Source organism: Desmodus rotundus, chromosome 1 (genome assembly GCF_022682495.2).
Source record: "Desmodus rotundus isolate HL8 chromosome 1, HLdesRot8A.1, whole genome shotgun sequence".
In the NCBI taxonomy this organism is placed as follows: Eukaryota; Metazoa; Chordata; class Mammalia; order Chiroptera; family Phyllostomidae; genus Desmodus; species Desmodus rotundus.
In genome coordinates, this window is record NC_071387.1 from 56,330,849 (window position 1) to 56,353,419 (window position 22,571).

Sequence of the window (22,571 nt, forward strand, 5' to 3'; positions counted from 1 at the left end):
GCGGACACACACTGTCCTGAGAAAAACTTAGATGCATTTATCTCCTGGGCTAGTGCCAGCAGAATTTAAATTAAAAACAAACAAACAAAAACCTCACTAGACAGTAGGCCTTGCTGCCTCCAGTCAGAATTACCATTTCTGATGTTCTGGTGTAAGTGAGGGAGGCATACAAAGCATTTACTCAGAGCTCTGGATTGTAAGATTTTCAACCCCTGAAAATGGCAACACAAGACGGGCTGCCCACATAAAAAAAATCCCTGTGCCATCTGACCTAGTTTAGTATGCTTGCCAGCTGTCTGTCCTAAGAAGGCCACTCTAAAATAACACGGTACGACATGTGTCCTTTTTCAGACAGGGAAGAACACTGTCATATTGGAATATGTTGGGGCATTGTTGGAGAGATGGAAAAATTATAATTTACAGAGGAGAAAGGATGAGGAAAAAGTAGGATTTTACTCATAAAAGAAACTTATTTTCAGTAGCCAATGGGGCTGAAAGTAGATAGTTTCTATTTTGCTTAAATGTGCATTTTTTGTACAATAAAAATGGTAATGCAAAATAAATGGAGTTTGCTTTCTTATCTTGTCACAGTAAGTTGCTTGGCTAACTGTTAAGGCTTTTGAAACGTCCAATTTCCCTCTGTCACCCCCAACACCCATTAAGTTTGTCGAGCTGACATAATGTTTTGAGTATCGCAAGCCAAATGCTTGCACTGTTTTGAAATCGAAGTCTGAACGATATTGTGGGTGATGAATTCAGGAACACATATAAATTATAGAACTTGTTGGCCTTTTGTAAAACAGAAACACAGTCTATCACTCATATTATCCTTAGAAATGATTAGTCAATGAGCCAGACTGGCTAAATCATGAACTTATATTATTCTGAGAAACATGAGAATTTCCATATTAATTATTGGACTAGAAAATGGTGGGGGGGGAGGGGCTAATTTCTCTAGGGCATACCCAGGATCCACATATTTAAAATAACTACTACTAAGGAATGAAATATAGAGTAGTTAATATGCAACACCCTGGAATACAGAAAGAAAGTGATGTAAAAATGGGCTGAGAGTCTATTACAAACCAGGCACTGTGATCTTGATATATATTTACATAAAAATACGTGTAATTTTTATAGGCCAAAAATGATTAGTGGCAATGTAATATGGTTCAATCTAATATGTAAACTCACATAACTCTCAAAACAACTCTAAGCCACTGACGCTGTCAACACCATTCAAAGAGGAGATAAATGAGGTTCAACACATTTAACCATTTGATGCTTTTCCTACAATGTGTCCCTGCGCTTTGCCTCTGGTGTTGAGAGTCGCTGGACTCCAGCGGGTCCTGGCTAATAAGATTTGTTGTTTGGCTCATGAGGGTTTTTCTCACCTCTGTCTGTACCATGGCTGGTCGTTGTGTTCTTAACATTTTGACAGTCTGGAAGACATCTACAACTCCCTCGTATCTCATTCTTTCCAGGACAATGCTGAGTGTTATGAAGACTCCAGTTCTTCCCACACCCGCACTGTGGCACAAACAAAGGTGGCGTTACTGGATGAGATGCTCATAGTCACAGTGACATTGTCTTGTAAGTGGACACCAGCTTTCAAAATACACCATGTTTCCCCACAGCAATATGCAGAGAAAGGTGGTGGTAGGAGCGCAGCACGGCTACTCTCGGGATAACGCGTCACGGTAGCGTGTGAGAATGAATGTGGGGTGATTGGGATTACGTCTTATGAAGCAAAATGACTTTTCAACTGGGATCATCTGCCTTTTGGGGAAAATCAAGAAAACACATTGTAAAATAAAGGGAAGAGTAAATAATTATAGATTTCCACGCTTCACACAGATCCTGAAATTGTAAACCTTGCCTGCTTCGTATTTTTAGAATATGAAACAGACAAGGCGAGATAAATGGAGCACTGTCGAGTTTAATAGTGTGTGAGTTATTTCACACAGCCACTGAAGACCTGCTCAGGACGCCCCATCCCCTAGACAGACACATAAATAAGGTGTATCGATGACTCAAATTTATATATTTCTGATATGAGAAAAGAAATACTTTAACGGGGTATTTTTGTGATGGAATCATAATTCAGTCTTCAAGAAGTGGCAATGAATATCTCTCACGTATGGATTGTGTAAGGTATATATTTTTCTGTTTAATAGAGGTCTCTAACCTAAAAACGAAAAACTGGTTAAGAGCCATTTAGCTATACAGATATCTATCATTTTTAAAAGTCCAGGAGCTAAAACATCAGGATTCTTTTCACTACATTACCAAGGTTTTGAGTTTCTCTCTGTTTTCTTTATTGTTTTAAGATAATTTCAGACTCTTCAGTGCAGTAAGAGAAGAAAATTAATTCATAGCTTTTGTGTTCTTAAGAAGTTGGAGAGTATCTGGAGGTTTAGGTAATGAGGAGAACAGTGAATAATCTGAAAGATCCCTACATTTCTGGATCCTAATTAAACGGCCTGTGTAACGCTTGGGTACAGGCTGTAGAAAATGGATGGACTCATTTACTTAGGAATGTAGCTGACAGGCATATAAATAGTGTGTCCCTTTATAAACTGGGCTTTCTAAAGAGTCCTAACAAATGTTAACTGAGGCTTTAAAATCCATGGGTAGTCTTTACAAAGTAGCTGAGGATGTCCAGGGGCCTTCGAGGCTCTCTGCTAAGATGGAGTAGATGACCTTGAAGGTCCCTTTCAACCTTGAAAGTCTGTCTTAATCCTGAGAGGCTATGATTTATGATCTTTTTGTTGAATGGTCTATGTACTCTAGAGTCTTACTTATCTTGATTTAATTTCTCAAATGTAACAAAAATAGAGGTTTTTTGGCTTTCTCCCAGATGCTTTCAGGAAAATAACATATATTGGTCTTATGACTTCTGAATTATTAACTTTATCATGTTAGTTTAATGAGTTATAAATAAAAGAAGTGGTATTTTCTAGGATAATCCCAAATAACTGGAAGTCTTTACTATATACATTGTATATGAATAATATGTCATAGCATTTATACTGTTGGTGTGTTAGAAGCATCTAGTAATGACAAAAGCAGTGGGAAGTCTCTCTCTCTCACACGCCCTTATATACATATGGGAATGGCTAAAGTTAAAAATATGTATCATATAGATTCTTTTCTTTGTATGGGAAAAGCTTGAATTAGCATTTGGGCAAATTATGTGGAAAATAAAGGGGAATATCCAGGTAATTGAAGGCCAATATATATCAGCCACTTTGTCTGAACACACGTCCGTGCGCCGTTTCCCACATGCTCTTTGGTTGTCGAGAGCAAAGGATTTTGAATAACTCAACAAATTAAACAAACAAATACTTTTAAATGTGGTCTGTCTCTTATATACTACATAATGTCTGGGAAACAGGGTGCTAGGCAGGATCTCAGAGCTCAGCTGAGAAAACTGAGGTTCAGAGAAGTTTCCCTGGTGTCACAGAGCTACGCGTTGACAGAAGGGGAGCTAGAACTCAGATGTTTCGAAGCCTGAGTCTAATATGTCTTCTATCTTGAGACCCTGGGAACTATAGTACAGGTTTTTTTTTTTTTCTTGAAGCAAAATCAATTTTTAAATAAATTCTCTCAAGATTTTGACCATAAAGAAATTAGAAACTGAGACTTCAAGAGTCACTAGAATCCTAAAGTATATTTGTTCGAATAAAAATAGGTGACTTCCCTTTGCTGGAAAATTTTTGCCCAGAAACTTCCAAAAGCACTAAATTTATGGTGAGTGAGTGTTCTGAACCATTCACTTTCTATTTCTATTAACTTCAATGATATTCTGTGGAAACTATTAAAAATAATTAACTTTAAGGTGCTTCATTTTCTGAGATAGCCACAATTTTCAAACAAATTACAATTTTAACTGAGGTACCATTCTAATCACTTACTGACTGGCAAGAATTAGTATTGTCATTAAGGCTTGAAAACTATTTATAGTTTTCCCAAGAAGACAAACACTGGAGCGAGACATCTACAGAGAGTTATCAGTGTAACAGTATGAATGCAAAACAAGTAAGGAGTGATTAACTGAACAGTTATGGCGAGGGAATGTACCAATCACTCCTGTTTAAGGTGAAACAGGCCACATAAACTCGGTTTGGTTTTTTGTCACAAGAGGTAAAGTTTGGGATAAAAATCTTCCTATAGTTATTTTCCTTTTATGGAAGGAAAGAGAAATGAGCCTTGCTTTAGGTTTTACAATACATTTTTGAGAATGAAGTTTCTGTTCTGCAGATTCACTCCAAGAATCTTGTATCAACAATAAATAGGTAATAAACATATTTTCATAGTTACCATCACATTAATCACAACTGGAAACTCATCACTCCTGATTCTTAACTCACCTGCAATGGACTGAAATGGGTCCATCTTGGCCAAACTGCTCTTTCGTTTTATGGACTTGGCCAATGAAGTCAATAAATCCCTCTCCAGACTTTGGCACGCCTTGCTCCGGCCAGTCGGTGAACTGGAACTGTCTCACTGTTCGGGACTGGCCGTCCTTCAGGGAGAAAGCCATACCCGGTCACCGCGGAGGACACCAGGAGGATTCAGCCAGTGCACAGACCACATCAGCAAGCATGATCGTTTTTCCAAAAAGAAAAACAAAAGAAAAAAAAAAAGGGAAAAAGTTAGCAGCATATTTAATTAGAAACTTAGTTACACTCAGTGTCTTATCTGCTCTGTGTCTCCATTCACATACATTTCCATTGCAAATTTGTTTGCTCGCACAGCGCCCAGTCACAAACCTCATACAGTAAAGAGCCAGCTAGTTCCTATATTATCATATGTTTGAGACCCAAACTTTGTCTTCAAAACCAAGGGGGAATCTATACGCTCTAGTTCAAAAATTTCAGAACCCAGTAACTTTTTAGTATCGAAAAGCACATCCAGGCATGTCATCTAGAACGCAGCATTTGCTATTGACACAACTTCACATCTGCTATGCTTGCTTATTTCTGTCACTGTCAAGTGACAAAGAGTGACACTGAAAAGATCTGACACAAATTAGGTAGCTGCTGCTAACCTGCATGGCCCACACGTCTCAGAGGCACACAGTGTCCAGACAATGGCGGGAGTCACAAGTGTGCCACGTGACCGGCTATGCTGTTGAGTAGGAAGTCAGGCATCCCTCAAGTAGATCGAACAGATTATTAGCAAATAAACACTCCATTCTCAAAAAGGACTCTTCCTGGCTGACTGCAGGAATTAAAGGCGTCTATGGGGGGTTTAACTCCGACAAATCTAAACACAGAAAGAAAACAAGCCAGATGCAAGAGACGACTTTCTTTTCTACAGTGATTAGGCAAAATTGCTTTGATTTAAAGTATAAATTGTTTGAAAAGAAGATACTAAGGCATTTCTGATTCCTCCTGGAGTTTTACAGCATTTTTGGAAGCACAACGAAAGCAGAAGGGGCCTTCTGCTTACAGAAGCAGGAATCACAACATGCCCTTTACCTTTCTATCCAAAATCAACAGACAGAGGGAGAGAATCCAAAGTATAAGCTTAGAGGGCAGGTCCTGCTTGAAGAAGCCCTGCTCCCAATTTAAGGCCCCAAGTTGTTCCTCCTTTTCAGTTCTATATCACCTCTTCCCCGATGAAAGTTCTTTGGGTACTGGTTAGCATGTTCCCACGGTTCTGGGTAAGTATGCGGGGGGACCCTCCAAAATAAACCTGGGATTGATTTATCAAAAATTGTGTATTTATTCTTACATGTTTAAACATTAGTCACCTTCAAAGTACTCTCCATTTAAGGCAATACACCTAATGAGACTTTTTGCCACTCCTCAAAGTAGTTTTTGAACTTGTTGATTTTGATGCCTTTTAAGTGCTTCTGCTTTTTTTCTTTTTGTTTGTTTCACCTCTTCCACATTGGCAAAATGTTTCTTTTTGAGGACTCTTTTCATCAGGGAAACAACAACAAAAAAAAGGTGCTTAGGGTGAGATCCGGTGAATAGGGAGGGTGGGGCATGGGGGTCATGCTGTTTTTTGCCAAAAAACTACTGAACACCCAGCACGGTGGGGGCAGGTGCACTGTAAATCACCTCTCATGAAATGGGCAAATGCACTGAAAGATTAAAAAAAAATTCACAGACGCTGAATACAGCCTCTTACAACAATGCCAGCTGGTACCCTGATACAGATGGGTTCCCAGAGCACTCACCTGTCTGGGGAAGCCTGCAAGGGGCCCGCCCTCCAGAAGATAATTCTGGTTTTTGAGGGGGCCCCGTTGTAGACAGTCTCAGTGTTTCTCATTCATTCACACTGAGACAAGGGGATGGCTCAACTCAAGATGCGCACACATCAGCCAGCCTGGTGGTTTCTAGTGAAACGGGGTGTATTTCTGACTGGCATCATTTGTGGATGGATGTAAAACAGGAAGATCACATCAACTTTGTGAGAACACTGATGAATATGGAAATAAATGCTTGGCCCCATAACTAACTTGGTTACCATGGAAGCATGATTTACTTCCCTCTGTTTCTGGAAAAGGTTTGAAAGGCACAGGAAGGGAAGCCAGAGGCTAATGCAGATTTGTCCTCCTCTGAATGTCCTGGGGATTTCATTTCTGACCACAGTTGCTTTTATAGCAAGAAGAGGTCTTTAGCATAAACCTTACTCTTTGGAGGAGAGACCATTTGACTCCATTTATAGGGTACCTATTTAACAACATTGTACCCTCAGGTGCCAACCTGCTTTCTAAGCTGGGAAGCTGAGATTAGAAACACACTAGGAGCACAAACAGCAAATGTTATGGCAGCTAGAAAAATTATTCAATCACAGGGAGCCTATAAAAAAAAAAACACATGAACAAGTTTCTGCTTCACTGTTTCCTTGCGTATTGTGATCAGGTTTAATTTGAGCAAGTGAGGGGTGGTAAAGCAGGTGTCTCTGGCATTTACAGAGCCTGGCAACCACTCCTTATTGTTAGAAATGGTTGCTGAGTTTGCTTAGGATGCAAGGAACATTTTCACTTACATATCTGGCTTCAAATTCTGAAAGGGTATTATTATTTTTTAAACCATGGGTGGGTCACCAAGGCATTCTTACTTGGGCAATTCAAAAAAGAGACCTAGGAACTGCACGGCTGCCTTGTGTACACGGCCTTTCAGAGTGGTTAAGACTTCAGGTTTTCTGCCATTAACAGGTCTGTCAGCTGGGCCCATCAGCCTGCTAACCAATTTCTCTTTCACTTTAGGTCAACAGCCAGGGCCTCAGTTTTGGGGATTAGCAGATGATTTCTAAATATAAGGACTGGTTGAGAAAGCAGCTTTCTAGAAAGAACAATGGATCAAGTAACTAGCTTTACAGGGGGAGTTCGACTGGACCCACCCACTGTGACAGCTCCAAAGACAAAGCAGGGCTTTGGACGAGTCCCCTCTGTCCTGAGATGTGTTTGTAATCACAGTTGAGAGTGGCTGAAGGCAAGGATATTAAAGTTTATGCACAGACGTCTTACATCAGAGCTGAACTTTGGACTCAGCAATCTAGACAAGAAATGCAGACTGAAAATTACCCAACAAGGGTCGTGGGTGCAGCGCTCTCACGGACAGACAGATTAGCACACCAAGGAGTAAACCACGCCAGCAATCAAGTTAGAATGTGCAAAGCTTGTCAGATTCTTCTAAAAAAAATGCCATTTGCTCTGCAGATTTAAAATCATACCGAATTAACCTCCAAGCCCACGTGACCTAAAGGGCTTTGCAAAACAACAACATATTTACAGCCTCAAGTAATGAAGAAGTCAAGAAAGTTCCAAAGAGAATGAACCCAGAAGGTGAAGGTAAGCACAGCCAACCAATCAGTAAATGCTTCCCAGCACACACGCACCAAATGCAAATCCCAGAGTTGAGCTGCCAGATGTTGCATTTGAGAAGAAGCCAAACTGGGTTTGTGAGAACATTTGCCAGATAGAAGAAAAGTTACTCTTACCTTAAAAAAAAAAAGTCACCCAGGATGAGTGATTTCTTTTCACTTTGGGAATAGGGTCCCTGGGAAATGTTTCTTCTCCCAGAGGGGCATTTTAGATAGAGTCCTTTTCAGCTAACAATTAAGAGCATAAGACTGTGCGAACTTACCCTGGCATCTGTGACCTTGAATTCTCTCAGGATGTACTGTGGCATGTTGTACTCGGCCATGGGATCTACGACAAAGTACTGGTATCGGGCAGATCGTTCCGCCGGCCAGTATTGGTGACATTTCTCCTGAAAGGAGAGAACATTAATGTTAACTATACAAAAATGCAAATACAGTTACATCTGTCATCTAGTTATCTATATATTTCTATCTCTCATTAATGCAATTTCAAAATTCAAGCCCATTCCAATTGCATGTGACTCATTTTTTTTTTGTTTTTTGAAATACATGAGTTTCCTGATGACACAGAAATTCTGTGGTTCAATTCTTGCCCATAGAATCAAGTTCGGTACTTGGAACATATTAGGAGCTAATACACATCCATTGAATTGAATACTTGGATAGGGTAAGCATTTTCATACCTACAAGTTATCCAAATAATTACATCAGCCCTTGGACACAATGCTGGTCATGTCAATCACGTATTGCACCACCCAAGTAGACTTGCACCACTGTGGTTTGGAATGAAGAGAACCATCAAGTGTGAACGCAGAAAGAAAGCTCTCAATTGACCTGGTCCAATCTCCTGTGTCAGCTGAGGAAACCAGAGTCCGGGCAGTTTAATGACTTTGCTGTGTCTCAGAGTCAATGACACATCAGAATAGTCAAGTCAGTTTCCTAGGTTTTTTTTCTCTTTTTCCCTCTGTAGGCCCTAAGAGCTGGGTTTTAGATACATCTCTACCATTTAATTCATACCAAGAAAAGAGAGAGACAGTATCACAAGCAAATAAGGCAAAGTGCTTGCTTGCATCTATTGAAATAAGTGGGAAGTCCTCATGTGTCTCGAACACTATTTCATGTATATTTTCAGAATAATCATTTTTTAAAAGTAGATCTGAGATTACCTCAGAAAATCATATGTAACTTTCCGACACTTTATTCAGTGGTGGGTGGATGGTGCGCAAGTAAGAATTTGCCTCAGGGAAGAAAGAAAGTTATGTTCCTTCCTACAGAGAAATGATGGCACAATTGCTCAGGAAACTCCAGCTTGTCCAGAGTGAAAAGAAATAAGAATATGTTGAGAGTCAGGATGTAAGTTAAACAGGGGCATCTGCTTCCTTATGTGTCTCTGTGACTGTGTTTCACTGAAAACAGAATACTAGATCTTTCTTCAAAATACACACATGGAAGAACTTGATGTAGCTTTGTAAGTTAAAAACCAACCCAGAGTAATGAATAGCCCAAATGTTTCTGGAGTGCTCTGAATTTCAAAGAAATGGACTGGCAATCGAGTGATGGAAATGAAAATCTCATTTCTCCATGAAGTGAACGTCTTACGTGGAGACACTCACCCTGCCCATCTCACGCAGCTTGGTGAGCATCACAACGATGGTGGAATTGTGTTCCCAGAGCATCCGCCAGAAGTCTTCGGTGGTCTCTGCCAAGGGCCCCTGAGTAGCGATGTAGGCTTTCTGTTGTCTGGATTACAGAGAACGAAAAGAGCATGTGAAAGAAATCAGAAAACATTCAAAGGCTCACATTTGCTATGTAAACATCAAATCCAGTAATAAAAACTGAAAATATATTATTAATGTAATTGCCATACATTTTCGTTAAGATTATGTAATCAAATAAGAATAGTTAATGCATGTTGGGGACTTTGCAAGAGAAATTGCTTTGGTAATATTATGATGTATGTCTATATCATTACTATTTAAATTTTAGTGCAATGCTAATACTCAATTTCATGTGCCATACAGATCATGTAAGAAACAGTTGTGCACAGTCTAGCAGTGGCCAGGGGGGAGTGGGGTGGGGACAGTGGGAAGAGGGGATTGCAGGAACTAATATAGAGGACACATGGACAAAATGGGGGGGGGATGGTGGGGGAGGGAGGTGGGTTCAGCTGGGGTGGGGGGGAGGGAAGGGGAGAAAAGGCATACAACTGTAATTGAATAACAATAAAAAATGTTTAATTAAAAAAAAGAAAAAAGAAACAGTTGTGCAGCGTCATTTTGAAGATATGACTCTTACATAATCTACTGAATTTATGAAATGTGGTGCAGAAGAGCTTTTTTATTAACTCCTTCCACATCCAAACGGCTTCTGAAAGAAGAGGGCAGAAGGCCAAGTTCAACACTCCATGACTGCTTTCTCTTACCCCTCTCCAAAATAATAAAGAACAAATACCGAGGGACTGAATGTTGACCTATGCGGTAAGAAAATGCTTTGAATGGAGATAAAATTCATTCTGGCTACGAAACTAGGGCGCATGGGAATGGCAAGGCTTTGGACTGTCAGGGGAACAGAAGTACATACCTGTATCCATCAATAAAACTGGCATTGATGTAATCAGAGCCTTCTACTCCTCGGATAGGCTGCAGGCACACCCTTGTGGATTCATATGGCATAATATTAACAAGGCGATTTTTGAATTTATTACACGGAAGATTGGCACTGATGAATCTTGAGGTGTGAGCTTTAGAGCTGGCTAGACGCTGTTGAACAGATAAAAGGAAAAATCCAACGCAGATAATTTCAGCCTATGGTTTGAATGCAACAGCCCCAAGATTTCCTCTTTAGACATAAAGGTTTTGTTTACTTTAAAGCAAATGACTCTTCAAGCTGCACTGCTTTTCACTTCTGCCTAATGGACTCCATATAGCCTACTGAATTTTTAAATATGTTCCAAGAGTATGATCTCTCAGTCTAAATTAGGGTACGCAGAGCCCAAGGTCTTACTAGGAAACATGGAGTAGAAAAGGAAAAGAGGAAGCAAGGGTTTATTATAGATAGTCAGACACCTGAGGCAAAGGCCAAGGGAAATCTCGTAACTTGACAAATTTGGAAGGTTAAGGAAGTGAAGCCACTACTCAAAGACAATCCCAGTGTGACTTGCTCCTGACTTACCACATCACACCCAATATCATACCTTAAATTCGAGCTCCATTCCTGTGACATTCTCTCCTGTTTCTATTTGTGTCAGCTTCTGAATGTAGGCATACAAGTTTCTAGCTGGCACTTCGGTATTTCCACAAGTCACTGCTTCTAACAGTGCATCGTGGATAAAGATGTACTGGTCTTCTGTTTGAACCATGTAATTCCTCTGGGCTCTCATTAAAGTTACATGGCCATAAATATCTACAGTTTTTTCATGCTTTATTCTCTCTAACATGGCATCTATTACAATGAAACAGCCCGTCCGGCCAACTCCCGCACTACAAGAAAAACAAAGAGAAGAGTGTAAATAAATCTACCAGGAAACTAACGTATAATACAATTACTTTCACTATTCATATTAAGTAGGTTTTATTTTCATTAATTCTACTCATATAACTACTGTGATAGTTCTAGAACACTCTAGAGCAAAAGTATTATCAAGTCTCCATAACCAGTGGGTAGGGAACAATATACCAAGTGAAAGTTAGTTTGGTTTCAACATGTAAAAATATTCAATCCATAATTACTATACTACTTGATCCCATAACACAAATGACATTATTTTGAAACTGTTATGAGAAACAAACACAGACATTTAGGCTGTTTATATTAGAAAATATTTTTAGACCTGGCTGGTATGCTCAGTGGACTGAGTGCTGGCCTGCAGACCAAAGAGTCCCGGGTTCGATTCTCAGTCAGGGCACATGCCTGGGTTGTGGGCCGGGTCCCCAGCAGGGCATGTGCGAGAGGCAACCACACATTGATGTTTCTCTCCCTTTCTCTCTCCCTCCCTTCCCCTCTCTAAAAATAAATAAATAAAATCTGTAAAAAAAATAGAAAATATTTTTTAAATGGTCAAGATCTAAGTAGGCTATATATTTTTTCACAAAACCTCAGTCTATTTTAGTTCAATTTACAAAAAAAACACAAACCTAGTAAATCACTCAACTTGAAATATTTCATACTGTAGAAATCAGCAAGGAGCTTCTAAGACCAACCTAGTGGGAAGTATATAATTGAAATAGTAAAATGTTGTTGCGTACTAAAAATAGTACAGGGTGTTCTCAGTGGAAAAAATTCTTAATAAAAAGCAATCACTAGAGAGTGTGGGTGTGTTCCTAGTTTTCACTCCCTTTTCTTTCAGAGTTGAATATGTTTTGAAATTCCAGGTACAATTCAAGTATTCTCTGTGGGAAAACGAAAGCCTCACTCTGTGTGAAGCAGCTGTGAGCCATTTCTAAACTCCATCACTTCCAGACCTATGGGCCACTCTTCAGTTGGTGAAAACCAGTTCAAAGAAGACGAGGTAAAAGGGTGACGAAGACACGGTCTCCCGTTCCAGGGAGACAACCTAATTCACTGACCTGGATCACAGAGTCTGGTAGTTGAAACTTTGGGATTTCCTCCAGTGTTGAAAAAAAAAAAATCAAAATAATACATCTGTGTTCGTCAATCTCTAGGTAAGCCTTGTTTGTGTCTTACCAAATCCTTGGTCATGGATGTTCACCTGGCTGGGAGACGTTAATCAACAGGTACAGGTATATGTCACCACCTTACATACCAAGGAACAGACGGCCTCCTTCACACGCTCCACACCACTGTCCCTGCCATTTGTGGATCTATGTGTTCGTTTATTTGTCCATCTGTCCTTCGCTTCATTCAATGAACAATGAAGTACTTTCTAAGTAACTTAGGGGATGCAACATTAAAGATGACGTAGGTCCCGTCTTAAAGATCTCAGAGTCTGTCATGAAGAAAACACTTCCTATAACTATTTATAATATAAGAAAGGAAACGTGTTATTTTTGGGGGTGATGTGGCATTTGCACCATGGCTGGATAAACAGGAAGCAGGGTGAATTGAGGAGGCTGGAACAGAAAGAGAAGGAGCGGCTTTTGCAATCACACCGCTGGCTCTCCGGGAGCTCCTCGTGAAACTATGGGCCTAGTGAGGTGCCTGTGCGAGGAACTTACGACTCCAAATGAATGGATTTAATGAGCACGAGGGGACTTGATTCAACTTAAATGGCAGTTTCCAGTGTCAAGTAGCTGCATGGTGGTATGTGAGCATTTTGCAACAAGTAATACCTTCATTTAACTACTGAGCAGTAGAGATCAAATCCAGTTTCCACATAGGAGCCCTGATACTTGTCGATGAGGTTAAGTGGGAATATGATATAACCACTATTTAAAAATTGCTCACATCATTTTATGCCCTGTCAAGAACAAAAAATAACTCACTAATCAGAGAGTCTCTGGGTACTGATTCTCAGACTCCATTCAGGGTTTAAACCACAGCATGACATACCACTGAGATGGACTGTAAAAGACTTCTGGGACACAGACTTGGAAACGAGAGCGCATTTCTTAGCATGTACAGAAACCTCATGCGCTGAGAACCACAAAGGCCCATTTTATTTAGTTTGTTCTACCACACAAACCTGTGAAATGGTAAGTTTTTCCTCACACTCCCCATCCTGATAATGTCCGCCCTCCCATCCCCTACCTCGCAGGCGGGATTCATCACCCTGCGTGGCAGAATCCCTTGAACTGGTGGTGTCTTAACTAACACTCTACTACAGTCCCGGTGACAACGAATTATTAAGTCTGGTAGGGCCATCGTCCATAAATAAAAGAGCATCTCTCAAGAGCAGGAGCTGCATTCCTGTTACTTGGTGTGCCCTGCACCAAGCACGCAGTCAGAGTTCAGGAACTAAGTGAATGGACGAGTGATTGGCATGGGAGGCCTTCCGCAAGGAGCAGCCCATCCAGGTCCGGCCAGCCTACTGAGGAGGGACGGGATTCTCTGGTCAGTGAAAGAAGTCCTACATTTGACCAAGGTTCAGAACTGTGCAGGGATGCCTGAAGACTGCTCCACAGTCCCTTGATGAGCAGCAGGGGGGGGCAGGAAAACCTTTTGAGTCGTCCTCGGTCTCTTGATATGCCATCACATTGCCCTTACAAGAAACTCAGTAAGACTTAACCTGGGGAAGGGAGGCAGCCCCATGTTTGGTAGGTTCTAAGACTATGAATAGCTTCTGTTTCGTTTTCCATGTTCTTTCATCATCCTAATTGTGCACTCTTTCTAAATGGATACAACTTTGTGCAATTCTTCCAAGTGGAAACCACACAGTAAGCCTTATCCTCGAGCCTTGTATGTGAAATCAATTCTAGCTAATGGCAAGAATATTTTTCTCAAAATATGCACCGGAGACCATTCCAAATGTCTGGATTATGCACGGTTCTATATTATGGCAGACAGATACCACAGGATCCTGCAAAACTGTTAGAAATATCTCCAGATCCATGTGATAGCAACCTTTTCATGGTGGTAACGATGCATCTTTTTCCCGAAAAAATGAGGGAGGGAAACAATAAAATATGCGCCTGAGTCTAAATCATGAATTGTGGGAAGAAAAAAAAGAAGAGAGATTATGACTTGTGAGAAACTTAGTTTTTCTTCCCCCAAACACAGACGATTACTAGCTGCCCAGTCTGGGTGTTCATATGGAAGATAGGGAAGGAGTGACCCTTGGAACCATGTGTCACGTCCTAAGACAAAGACGTGTTGGGGGGTTTAAATAGTAGAGGTGTCCTTGAGAAAGTCACTTAACTTTTCCCTTGTTTTTCTGTTCTTCCTGCAACCCTGACAGTGATAAGTAACGTAAAGGAAGAGGCAGTTACTTCGTAGACACAAACTCCAACCTCTGACGCTGATAAGGAACGGGCAGTGCTAACTGTGGGAAAATTATGACAGGATTATCGCTGGGCAATTTAGGATTAGGTTTTCAAACTTTGCTTTAATCTACACCCTTGAGCTGCTTTCACTTTTCTCCCTTTACTTCCAATAAATCCTTTCTAATGTTGGAGGATTCTCTGCTTCCCCACACACTGGTACGCTGAATGAGATGGCAGTAAGTGCCTTGCCTCCCTCCACAGGGCGTGGTGCCCGGTTCCTCTTCCCTGCTGTGACTCACACCCTCTGGGAGCTGTCCTGAACGCATGGCGCTAAGGGTAAGTGGCCGCACAGGAACTCAAGTGCAAACTCTGGATGCTAAACTTTAGCACCAAACTTCACGGGATCGATACCACCATTGCTTCACATGGCTCTCTGTCATCTGAGTCAGCAACGATTGCCAAGCACGGTGACTTTCTTGTGGCTCACTCCTCAATAACATTCCTTTAGTAGTGTTTATTCCTAATGCAGGTTTCTTGAAAAGTCTTTCTTCCTTGGTTTCTATGAAATGGACTGAGGGAGTATGGGAAACAGCAGAGGTAATCCCTTTGGGCTTGATGATAGGCAGAGAAAATTTTATAATTATCTCAAACACAAAGTAACCTGAAACAAGTAGCACATAACATTAGCTAAAAAGAACTGTGACCCCTGCAATGGTCCCACGCACTCCATGGCGGGGTTGAAGTTCAATCAAGTTGGAAACCAAACTCAAAGGGGAGCCCTGTCATCTTCAGAAACCTACCAACACCCTTATAGACCATTCCTCAGTAATATTTTTCCCTGTGCTGATTATTCTCCTGGCTCTCTGGATTTTTCCATTTGTATGTCTTTCCCTAATTTACACACCTCTGCCAGCCCCCCAAATGTAGATGGTATCCCCAAAGTTCCATCCTCCTTTCTCTCATTCCCCTTCGTGGTTCAGCAAAACTACTGATTCCTATGCGAGAGCCCTTTCTTTGAGCGTAAGGGGAGCCCTCGACTTCCAACTGCCCTGGAGTTTCTTTAGAAGTAAAAGAGTCCCAGATTAATCAGCTTCTTCTCTGCTCAGATCTGCTCTTCTCACGCTCATTCTTTCTGTGACATTCAGGTCTAAAATTTAAGAATCAGCTTAGCCTGTGTTTCCCTCTTGCCCTGCACAATAAATTATACATTTCTGTGCATTCAACCTCTACTATTTTATTCAACTATTCATCAATGGTGTGCTGGAGCTGGCAAAAGCCAACTGTGAGGTTCTCAGACATTCTGCTCAAACAAATATGTTAAAAATAAAGATAAGACTCAAAACACACTGCTCCTTAATTATTTTACATTTATGCTCCTGAGGTGAAAAGATATCACATAATGGGGTGTCACTGAGCATCGTTCAGTGCTGTCACATCTGTGGCTTGAAACCAGCCCTGGTGGGAGACTGACACCCAGTAAGCTGGCAAATACGACCCCCCACCCCGTGGGCGGAGCTGGTCATGACACTTGGTCAGCACACACTGACTCTCCTAATTCTTCCATTCCCATCGCCCAGGGACCGACAGGGAAGTGCCTACTATTTTGTTCTTCTACCCACATTTGCGACATACTCTTTCATAAGACTGTGCAGGCTATTATCCTGCAAATATTTACTGAGTGCCTGCTATGTGCTAAGACATCAGGAAAGTGGTAAGCAAAATAAACGATGTCCCTTCCTCAGGGAGAAGACAGTTTAGTGGGGGGATTAGATATTAAATAATCATGTGAGTAAATACATGATTATAAATCGCAGCAACTGCTGTGAGCTACAAGTGTGGGGTAATGGCAGAACACATCTGAAGAATGTCATTTAGTAAAGTGGTACCTGTTCTGACTGAATCATGTTCCCTAAAAATTCTTGTTGAAACCCTAACCCCCCAGGGGACTATATTCAGAGATAGGACCTTCAGGAAGGTAACTAGGTTAAAGGAAGTCAGAATGGTAGGGCCCGAACCCAGGAGGACCTCATGAGGACAGGAAGAGACGCCAGAGCTGGCTCTCTGAGGCTGTGCGGGGGTTGGGGGGTGGGGGTGAGCGGGTGGGGGGCCCACGTGAGGACACCCCCGGCCAGTGGCCGTGTGAGGCCAAGAGGGGCGCTCCCACCAGAACCAGCCCTAACGGGCCTCTGTCCTCCTGAACTGTGACGAGATATATTTTAACCGTCTAAGGCACCTAGTTCGTCCTACTTTGTTATGGCAGCCCTAGCAGACTACTACAGTAGGGCAGGTATCATTTCGTGAGTGAAAAGGGTAAAAAAAAGCTTTGGAGGAGAGAGAATATCACAAGGAAAGGCCCTGGAATGGAAAATAGCTTTGCATATTTGAATAACTAAGAGAAAGCCAGGGTGGCTGAAAGGCAGTGAGGGGAAAAGGGCATGTTCCATAGCTTCATTTTCCATTTTAAGTACTGTTTTATCACATTTTTATTAAATATATAATTATATTAACAGCAGTTACTTAAAATAACTGCATGTTCATAAATAGTCAATAAACAGGCAATAATTATAAGAGTCATGACTGTCCCTCAGCTCCAGGCAAATCTGACGTATTTTCAGCTCCCCCACCTCTGGGCCCGAGAAAATGCAGGTCCTTCCTCCTCCTCCTCACTGTGCCTGCCTGTTGATACCGCCCTTCCTTCCGGACCCTCCTGGCTGCGCCCTGGGCGAAGGCTCTCTGCTTGGATTGCTCCTCCTTGGGTCCCTGTGACAATTTCTGCCTCTTCATTAGCAACTGCCGTACCTTGTTTACGTTTCCTGGTTAGTGTGTTTATTCCAGTTAATAATCTCCTCGAGGGGAACAGCAGCGGCTTTCTCCTGTCTCCCGCATTTGATAATTTCTATGGCAACTGCCGTGCCAAGGAAATCGAAGGTGCGCAACCCGAGTTGCAAAATTTTAAAAATATGACTTTAAACACAGGAAGCTCTCTCCTGAATCAATAATGTATACAGAAACATCCCCCAAAGCCCCCAGCATGGGGATATTTTTGATTCCTGTTTGCAAAGGTAAAGGCAGATCTTATACAGTAAAATTATGAGGTGGAAACAAGCCACGCTTACACTTTACTCCAGTTGCTCAGAAATAACCAACCTCGGGCGCTACTGGCTTTTTTCTTTCCTGAGGAAGCTGAAAGATGGAAATTCAGAGCTTTGAACTGCGTGCCAGCCCATGCGTGTTTGAATGCCCAAGTTCCCACAGCGGCACGGATTTCGGTCCCTTCCCCAGTTCACTCCATTTTTCACCTGTCCCCACGGCTGCGTGCAGCGCACCCTCAGAATGAAGGATTGCGGACCTGAAAGCAATGCATTTTTCTTTGATCCTGAAAAATTCAGCTCCCTGTCGCAGTGATAATGACGGAGCCCTAGTTAGTGGTGTTTGTTTTTCATCATTTCAACAGCCTTCACCCTGAAACACGATAAGAACAGCGAAACTGATAAACCACCCTTATTTTTATCTGTTTTCTGTCGGAGTAGTTGCCCAGCGCAGAGACAGATTTTTCTAAATAACTTAAAAAAAGAGTGCATAACCCTATGCTTCAGGCTGAGGCCAGCACAATTTAGTACGTTTATTATGTCGCAGAAAATTCCAGCAAAAAGGGAAGAGGCCAGCACTTTTAAATCAAGCCTAGCATCAGGCTGGTCCCTGTTACCCATGAAGTAAAACCAAAAAAACCCCCCAAATCTAAGTTATCTTCCTGAATGACAATAATTCAACTAAGGCAAACCAAATTATTGATGAACTTTGCCTTAAAAACAAGCCAAAACAAAACAAAAGAAAATGACTTCAGGGAGAGACAGACTATTCAACCCATTAAACAAGCGCGCCTACTAGGAAATTGTTATTACTTCCATGTTATCATTCATCCAGTTACAACATTTGTTTTCAATTTCTAAAAACATGATTGAGTTAGTCCCACGAGTTGAAATATGCTTAATGTCCCGTGATGCGATATGGCAGTGATGTACATAAAGAAAACATTAAGAGGCATAAGGGGGCTATTCCGTAATAAAATCATTCTGGGGATGTGCTTAAGAATTGGCTTTCCTGATTAATCTGGTGGAGTTTTAATGCTGACCCTTTACTGGTATTTCAATGAAAGACAATAGAAAGACAAAGAAAGACAACAGAATTAAGATATTTTACAGTACATTTCGTTGGGTGCAAAGACAGTAAAATATAGACCAAAACTCATGGTGAGTATTCCGTACATACTTCAGCTTGTAATTTGATTGGATATTATAGTTCGGCTATAACAAGAATGGCATTCATGAACTTCCGGGGTGATAAAGAAGGACATCTATGAGAATGGAGTGAGTTTTATGACTGAAAATTATAAGACTAATCATATAACTATCTTTAAACTGTGAAGTGATGTTGATATGACTGCTATTTTGAAACTTTCTGTTTTTTGTTAAATATTAACATTTAACTGAATATGCAGCTATGCTGGTTAAGAATATTTAGGGTTCTCTGCCAAAATCTGACCCCTAAGTATTTTAGTATTATGTCCTACATCATCTCTTTTACCTAGAATGATAAAAAATATATAGAGAGATTTCTATGACATAAATACTCATCTGCCTAATTGCTTTTATATATTATTTTAAAATAGAAATTTAAGAAATTGAACGAATTGCCATTGAAGTGCAGATCTGTCCATCTTATTAACCGTGGGCTACGTGAGGCTGTTTGGGAGGGCAACTGTGCGGTGCTCATTTCAAATTTTAAATTTTAAATTTTAAACGCACACATTCTTCGATGCCGCACCTTCACGTCTACAAATCTGCCACCGAGGTAGGTGCACATCTTCACAGAGTCTTAGAAACAGCTTTTCCGTGTAGCATTAGTGACATAGCAAACGCAACAGATAAAACAATTATTATGACTATGGATATGGATAAACTATGACATATGAATACCTGCTGTATTTACACACACACACACACACACACAGGTTTCCAAGAGCCCACCTAAATATGCTACAGAGTGATATAAACACCACGATGCCACTATATTTCTAAAAAGTCCACACAACAAGATTACGTATTTTTATATGATACATGGTGATGCATAGAACTTGATCTGCAAAGATATACAAATTAGAACAACAGTTACCTCTTAGTGGAGAATGGAACTGGATGTTAAGGGGGACTTTCACTGTATTTGAAGTGTTTGATTTTTTCTTTTTTTGGCAAGGACAACATACTCATGTAATAATGGAATTAAAAAGAAATATAAGATAATGGATAAAAAGTAACTATTAAAAAAACAAAAGATTGATAAACATTTGAGGCGTCAAAGAAGCAGAGGCAGAAGACGAAACCTCATTCCCCACCGTCTGTGGGAACACTGCCCACAGACGGACTCTCAGACGCCTGGGTGGTCGGCAGCTCCCTGCCGCTCACACTCCGTCCTGCCATCTGGTGCCAGGTTTTTTTTTTTCGGTGGGGGGAGGGAGTTTCAGAAAGCACAGGAGACATTATAGAGAGGAGAATGCTTAGTAGGGTTAGAACAAGTAAAAGTTAGGATGAGACCACCCAGAACCTTGAACACCCTAGAAGGAGAGAGTGCACCCCGCTCTTGTGTGGCTGCTTCTGCTGATCCAAAGTTCGCACTTCAGCAACAGAGAAGAAGCAGAGACGATGCACAGAGAAACCAACCTGAAAATAGAATGTCATGAGGACATGCTGACCTGCCAAGACCATATTTTCTTGGGGCATTTTATTTTTCCATGTTGGGTAAAGGGGGATTTCTTAAAAAAAAAAAAAAGCCTACAAAACCAAAATCCACATGGGCCTAATCTAATTTTTTTTCAAGCCTTTTGAATAAAACAAAAAATCCTCCTAGGACTTTTGTGTGATATTGGCTCTGTCCCCACATTATCTGCCAAACACATTATTCTTAAAATGTGATGATCAAGAAAAATGAGGAGGCTAATATAAAAGAACACCTGAATATGCCATAGCTGGTCTTATTTTGCAGAAGGACAGAGGAGGCCATTAGGCATGGATAGAAACAGACTCGGCTGGCCCTGATAATAGGTAGTTGACCTGACTCTGAATGACGTCGATTGAATGATGCTATAAAGTATAAAGAACTACATCATTTTCACAGAGATTTTTGTTGTAAATGGCCATATCAGCCCAGCCCATGCTCTATATTGTTTATAATGAAACAAAGTCATTGACCCCAGCCCTACGGAGGTATGTACTGCTCAACTCAAAGCCAGTAACAGTCACGTAGACTACAACAGTACAACCTGTTCAGTCCACACAGCAGGGTCACAATCAGCAACATAAGTGCTATTACTCAGGTGACCTGAGTCAAACAGAAGGTACCCCGATTTTAGCAACACTGTTTCTTTCGGCTGTTTTCCAAAGCATATGAGAAGTTTTCCTACAAAGGCAAGATACGGTGGGGGGGTGGTGGTGGTGGTTATTCTTTTCTTTTTAAAAATGCTATTATGTCCATTTAAACAGAAATGGACCAATGGTTTTGAACACTTTCCCAGAGGGTTAGCAATTGGCAGTTCCATGTTTTGTTTGGTCCTTTTGTTTGAACCCACAAGCTTTCTAAGGCAGTGAGAATCTCAGTCTCCATACGGTTCCCTAGGGTACAGTGGAGGGCCTGCCTCACTCCTGTGTATCACCCTGCAGCCCTCCAGCCGCCCTTTGTGTTGGTGTCCTCAGGGGCCTGACCTGGTGTCTTAAACTCACAGGTTTTTGAATTAATGCATCAGTACTGTTCACTGCCTCTCCCAACTCACCTGCCTACTTAGATTTTTTTGAAGGAAGAAACTGAGACTTAGGTAGGGTTAGGAATTTGACCAAGATCACATGGCTGTTACGAGCAAAGTTACAACTTGGGTCCATGTTGCCTCTTTCCCCGACTCATGTTCCCAGCAATGGAGTTTTACTGAGAACAGATGACAGTTTTCCTTAGAGCTCCCCAGATGGACCCAAAGTTCATGATTCCATCCATTTAGGCTGCAATAATGTTGGTCCAAAAGAGATATGCTGTCCAGTAATTGCTCTTTAATCATGAAACATTAGGTCCCTCACTTTATTCAGATGCACAGAGAGAAATTAAGTGGGTTTTAAAGCCCTGTCAAAAAAGATCTTCATAGGTCAATCCCAATATGGCTGCAGAATAGGTGGAAGATACGCACATCTCCTGGCACCAGACTGGATTTACATTAAATAATAGAGCAATAAACTTGAATAACAAACTGACGGACAGCAGAACAGGAGCATTATAACTAAGGATTTACAGAAGCCACATAGAGACTGGTAGGAAAGGCAAAGATCGGCAAGGGCTGGCCCATATACCCACATTCAGCAGCTGAGAAGCGGGAGGGATATCTCAGCTGCAAAAGTCATACCTGAGGATCCTGCGATCTCAACCCCACACTAAGACTCCAACCCAGGGCACTAGGGTCAGGAGGAGGTGCCATCTTCCCAGGGTCCAATTCTTATAGCACCAGCCTGGGGAATGCACTACCCTGGTTTTCCAGCTACTAGGGACACCACCCTGCCAAGCTTGAGTCCTGCAGAAAGGTCTGTTGGCTGCTCCCAACAGGGACCTTTTGTGTGCACTTTTCCTGGAGAAGCTCTAAGCAGACACTCAGACAGTCACTGAGCTGTGCAGCTTTGGAACTGGGGCCACTCCTGCTCACTCCTGCAGTCTTGGCTAGTACCGCCCCCAACTGGAGACCGTTTTGACTTGTCCTCCCAAGTCCCAATGGCCCCATTCTGCTAAACTCAGTTCTGTGAGGGGAGAAGAAGTGTTGCT

At 41.5% G+C, this 22,571-nt stretch overlaps 1 protein-coding gene across 16 annotated transcripts in view; it reads right to left on the minus strand.

Annotated features, from left to right (window-relative positions):
- The window catches only part of PTPRD (protein tyrosine phosphatase receptor type D), a 517,292-nt gene that overhangs the window by 4,066 nt on the left and 490,655 nt on the right, over positions 1-22,571 (minus strand). For 15 of the 16 annotated variants that reach the window (XM_053924474.2, XM_053924452.2, XM_053924459.2 and 12 more), the window contains 6 exons: positions 11,039-11,324; positions 10,426-10,604; positions 9,459-9,585; positions 8,109-8,234; positions 4,374-4,528; positions 1,395-1,530 (listed from right to left, as the gene is read on the minus strand). In XM_053924474.2, the coding sequence (XP_053780449.1) occupies positions 1,395-1,530; positions 4,374-4,528; positions 8,109-8,234; positions 9,459-9,585; positions 10,426-10,604; positions 11,039-11,324 (1,009 nt within the window). The remainder of the gene's footprint in view (positions 1-1,394; positions 1,531-4,373; positions 4,529-8,108; positions 8,235-9,458; positions 9,586-10,425; positions 10,605-11,038; positions 11,325-22,571) is intronic. The other variant, XM_053924461.2, reaches the window with a different exon arrangement.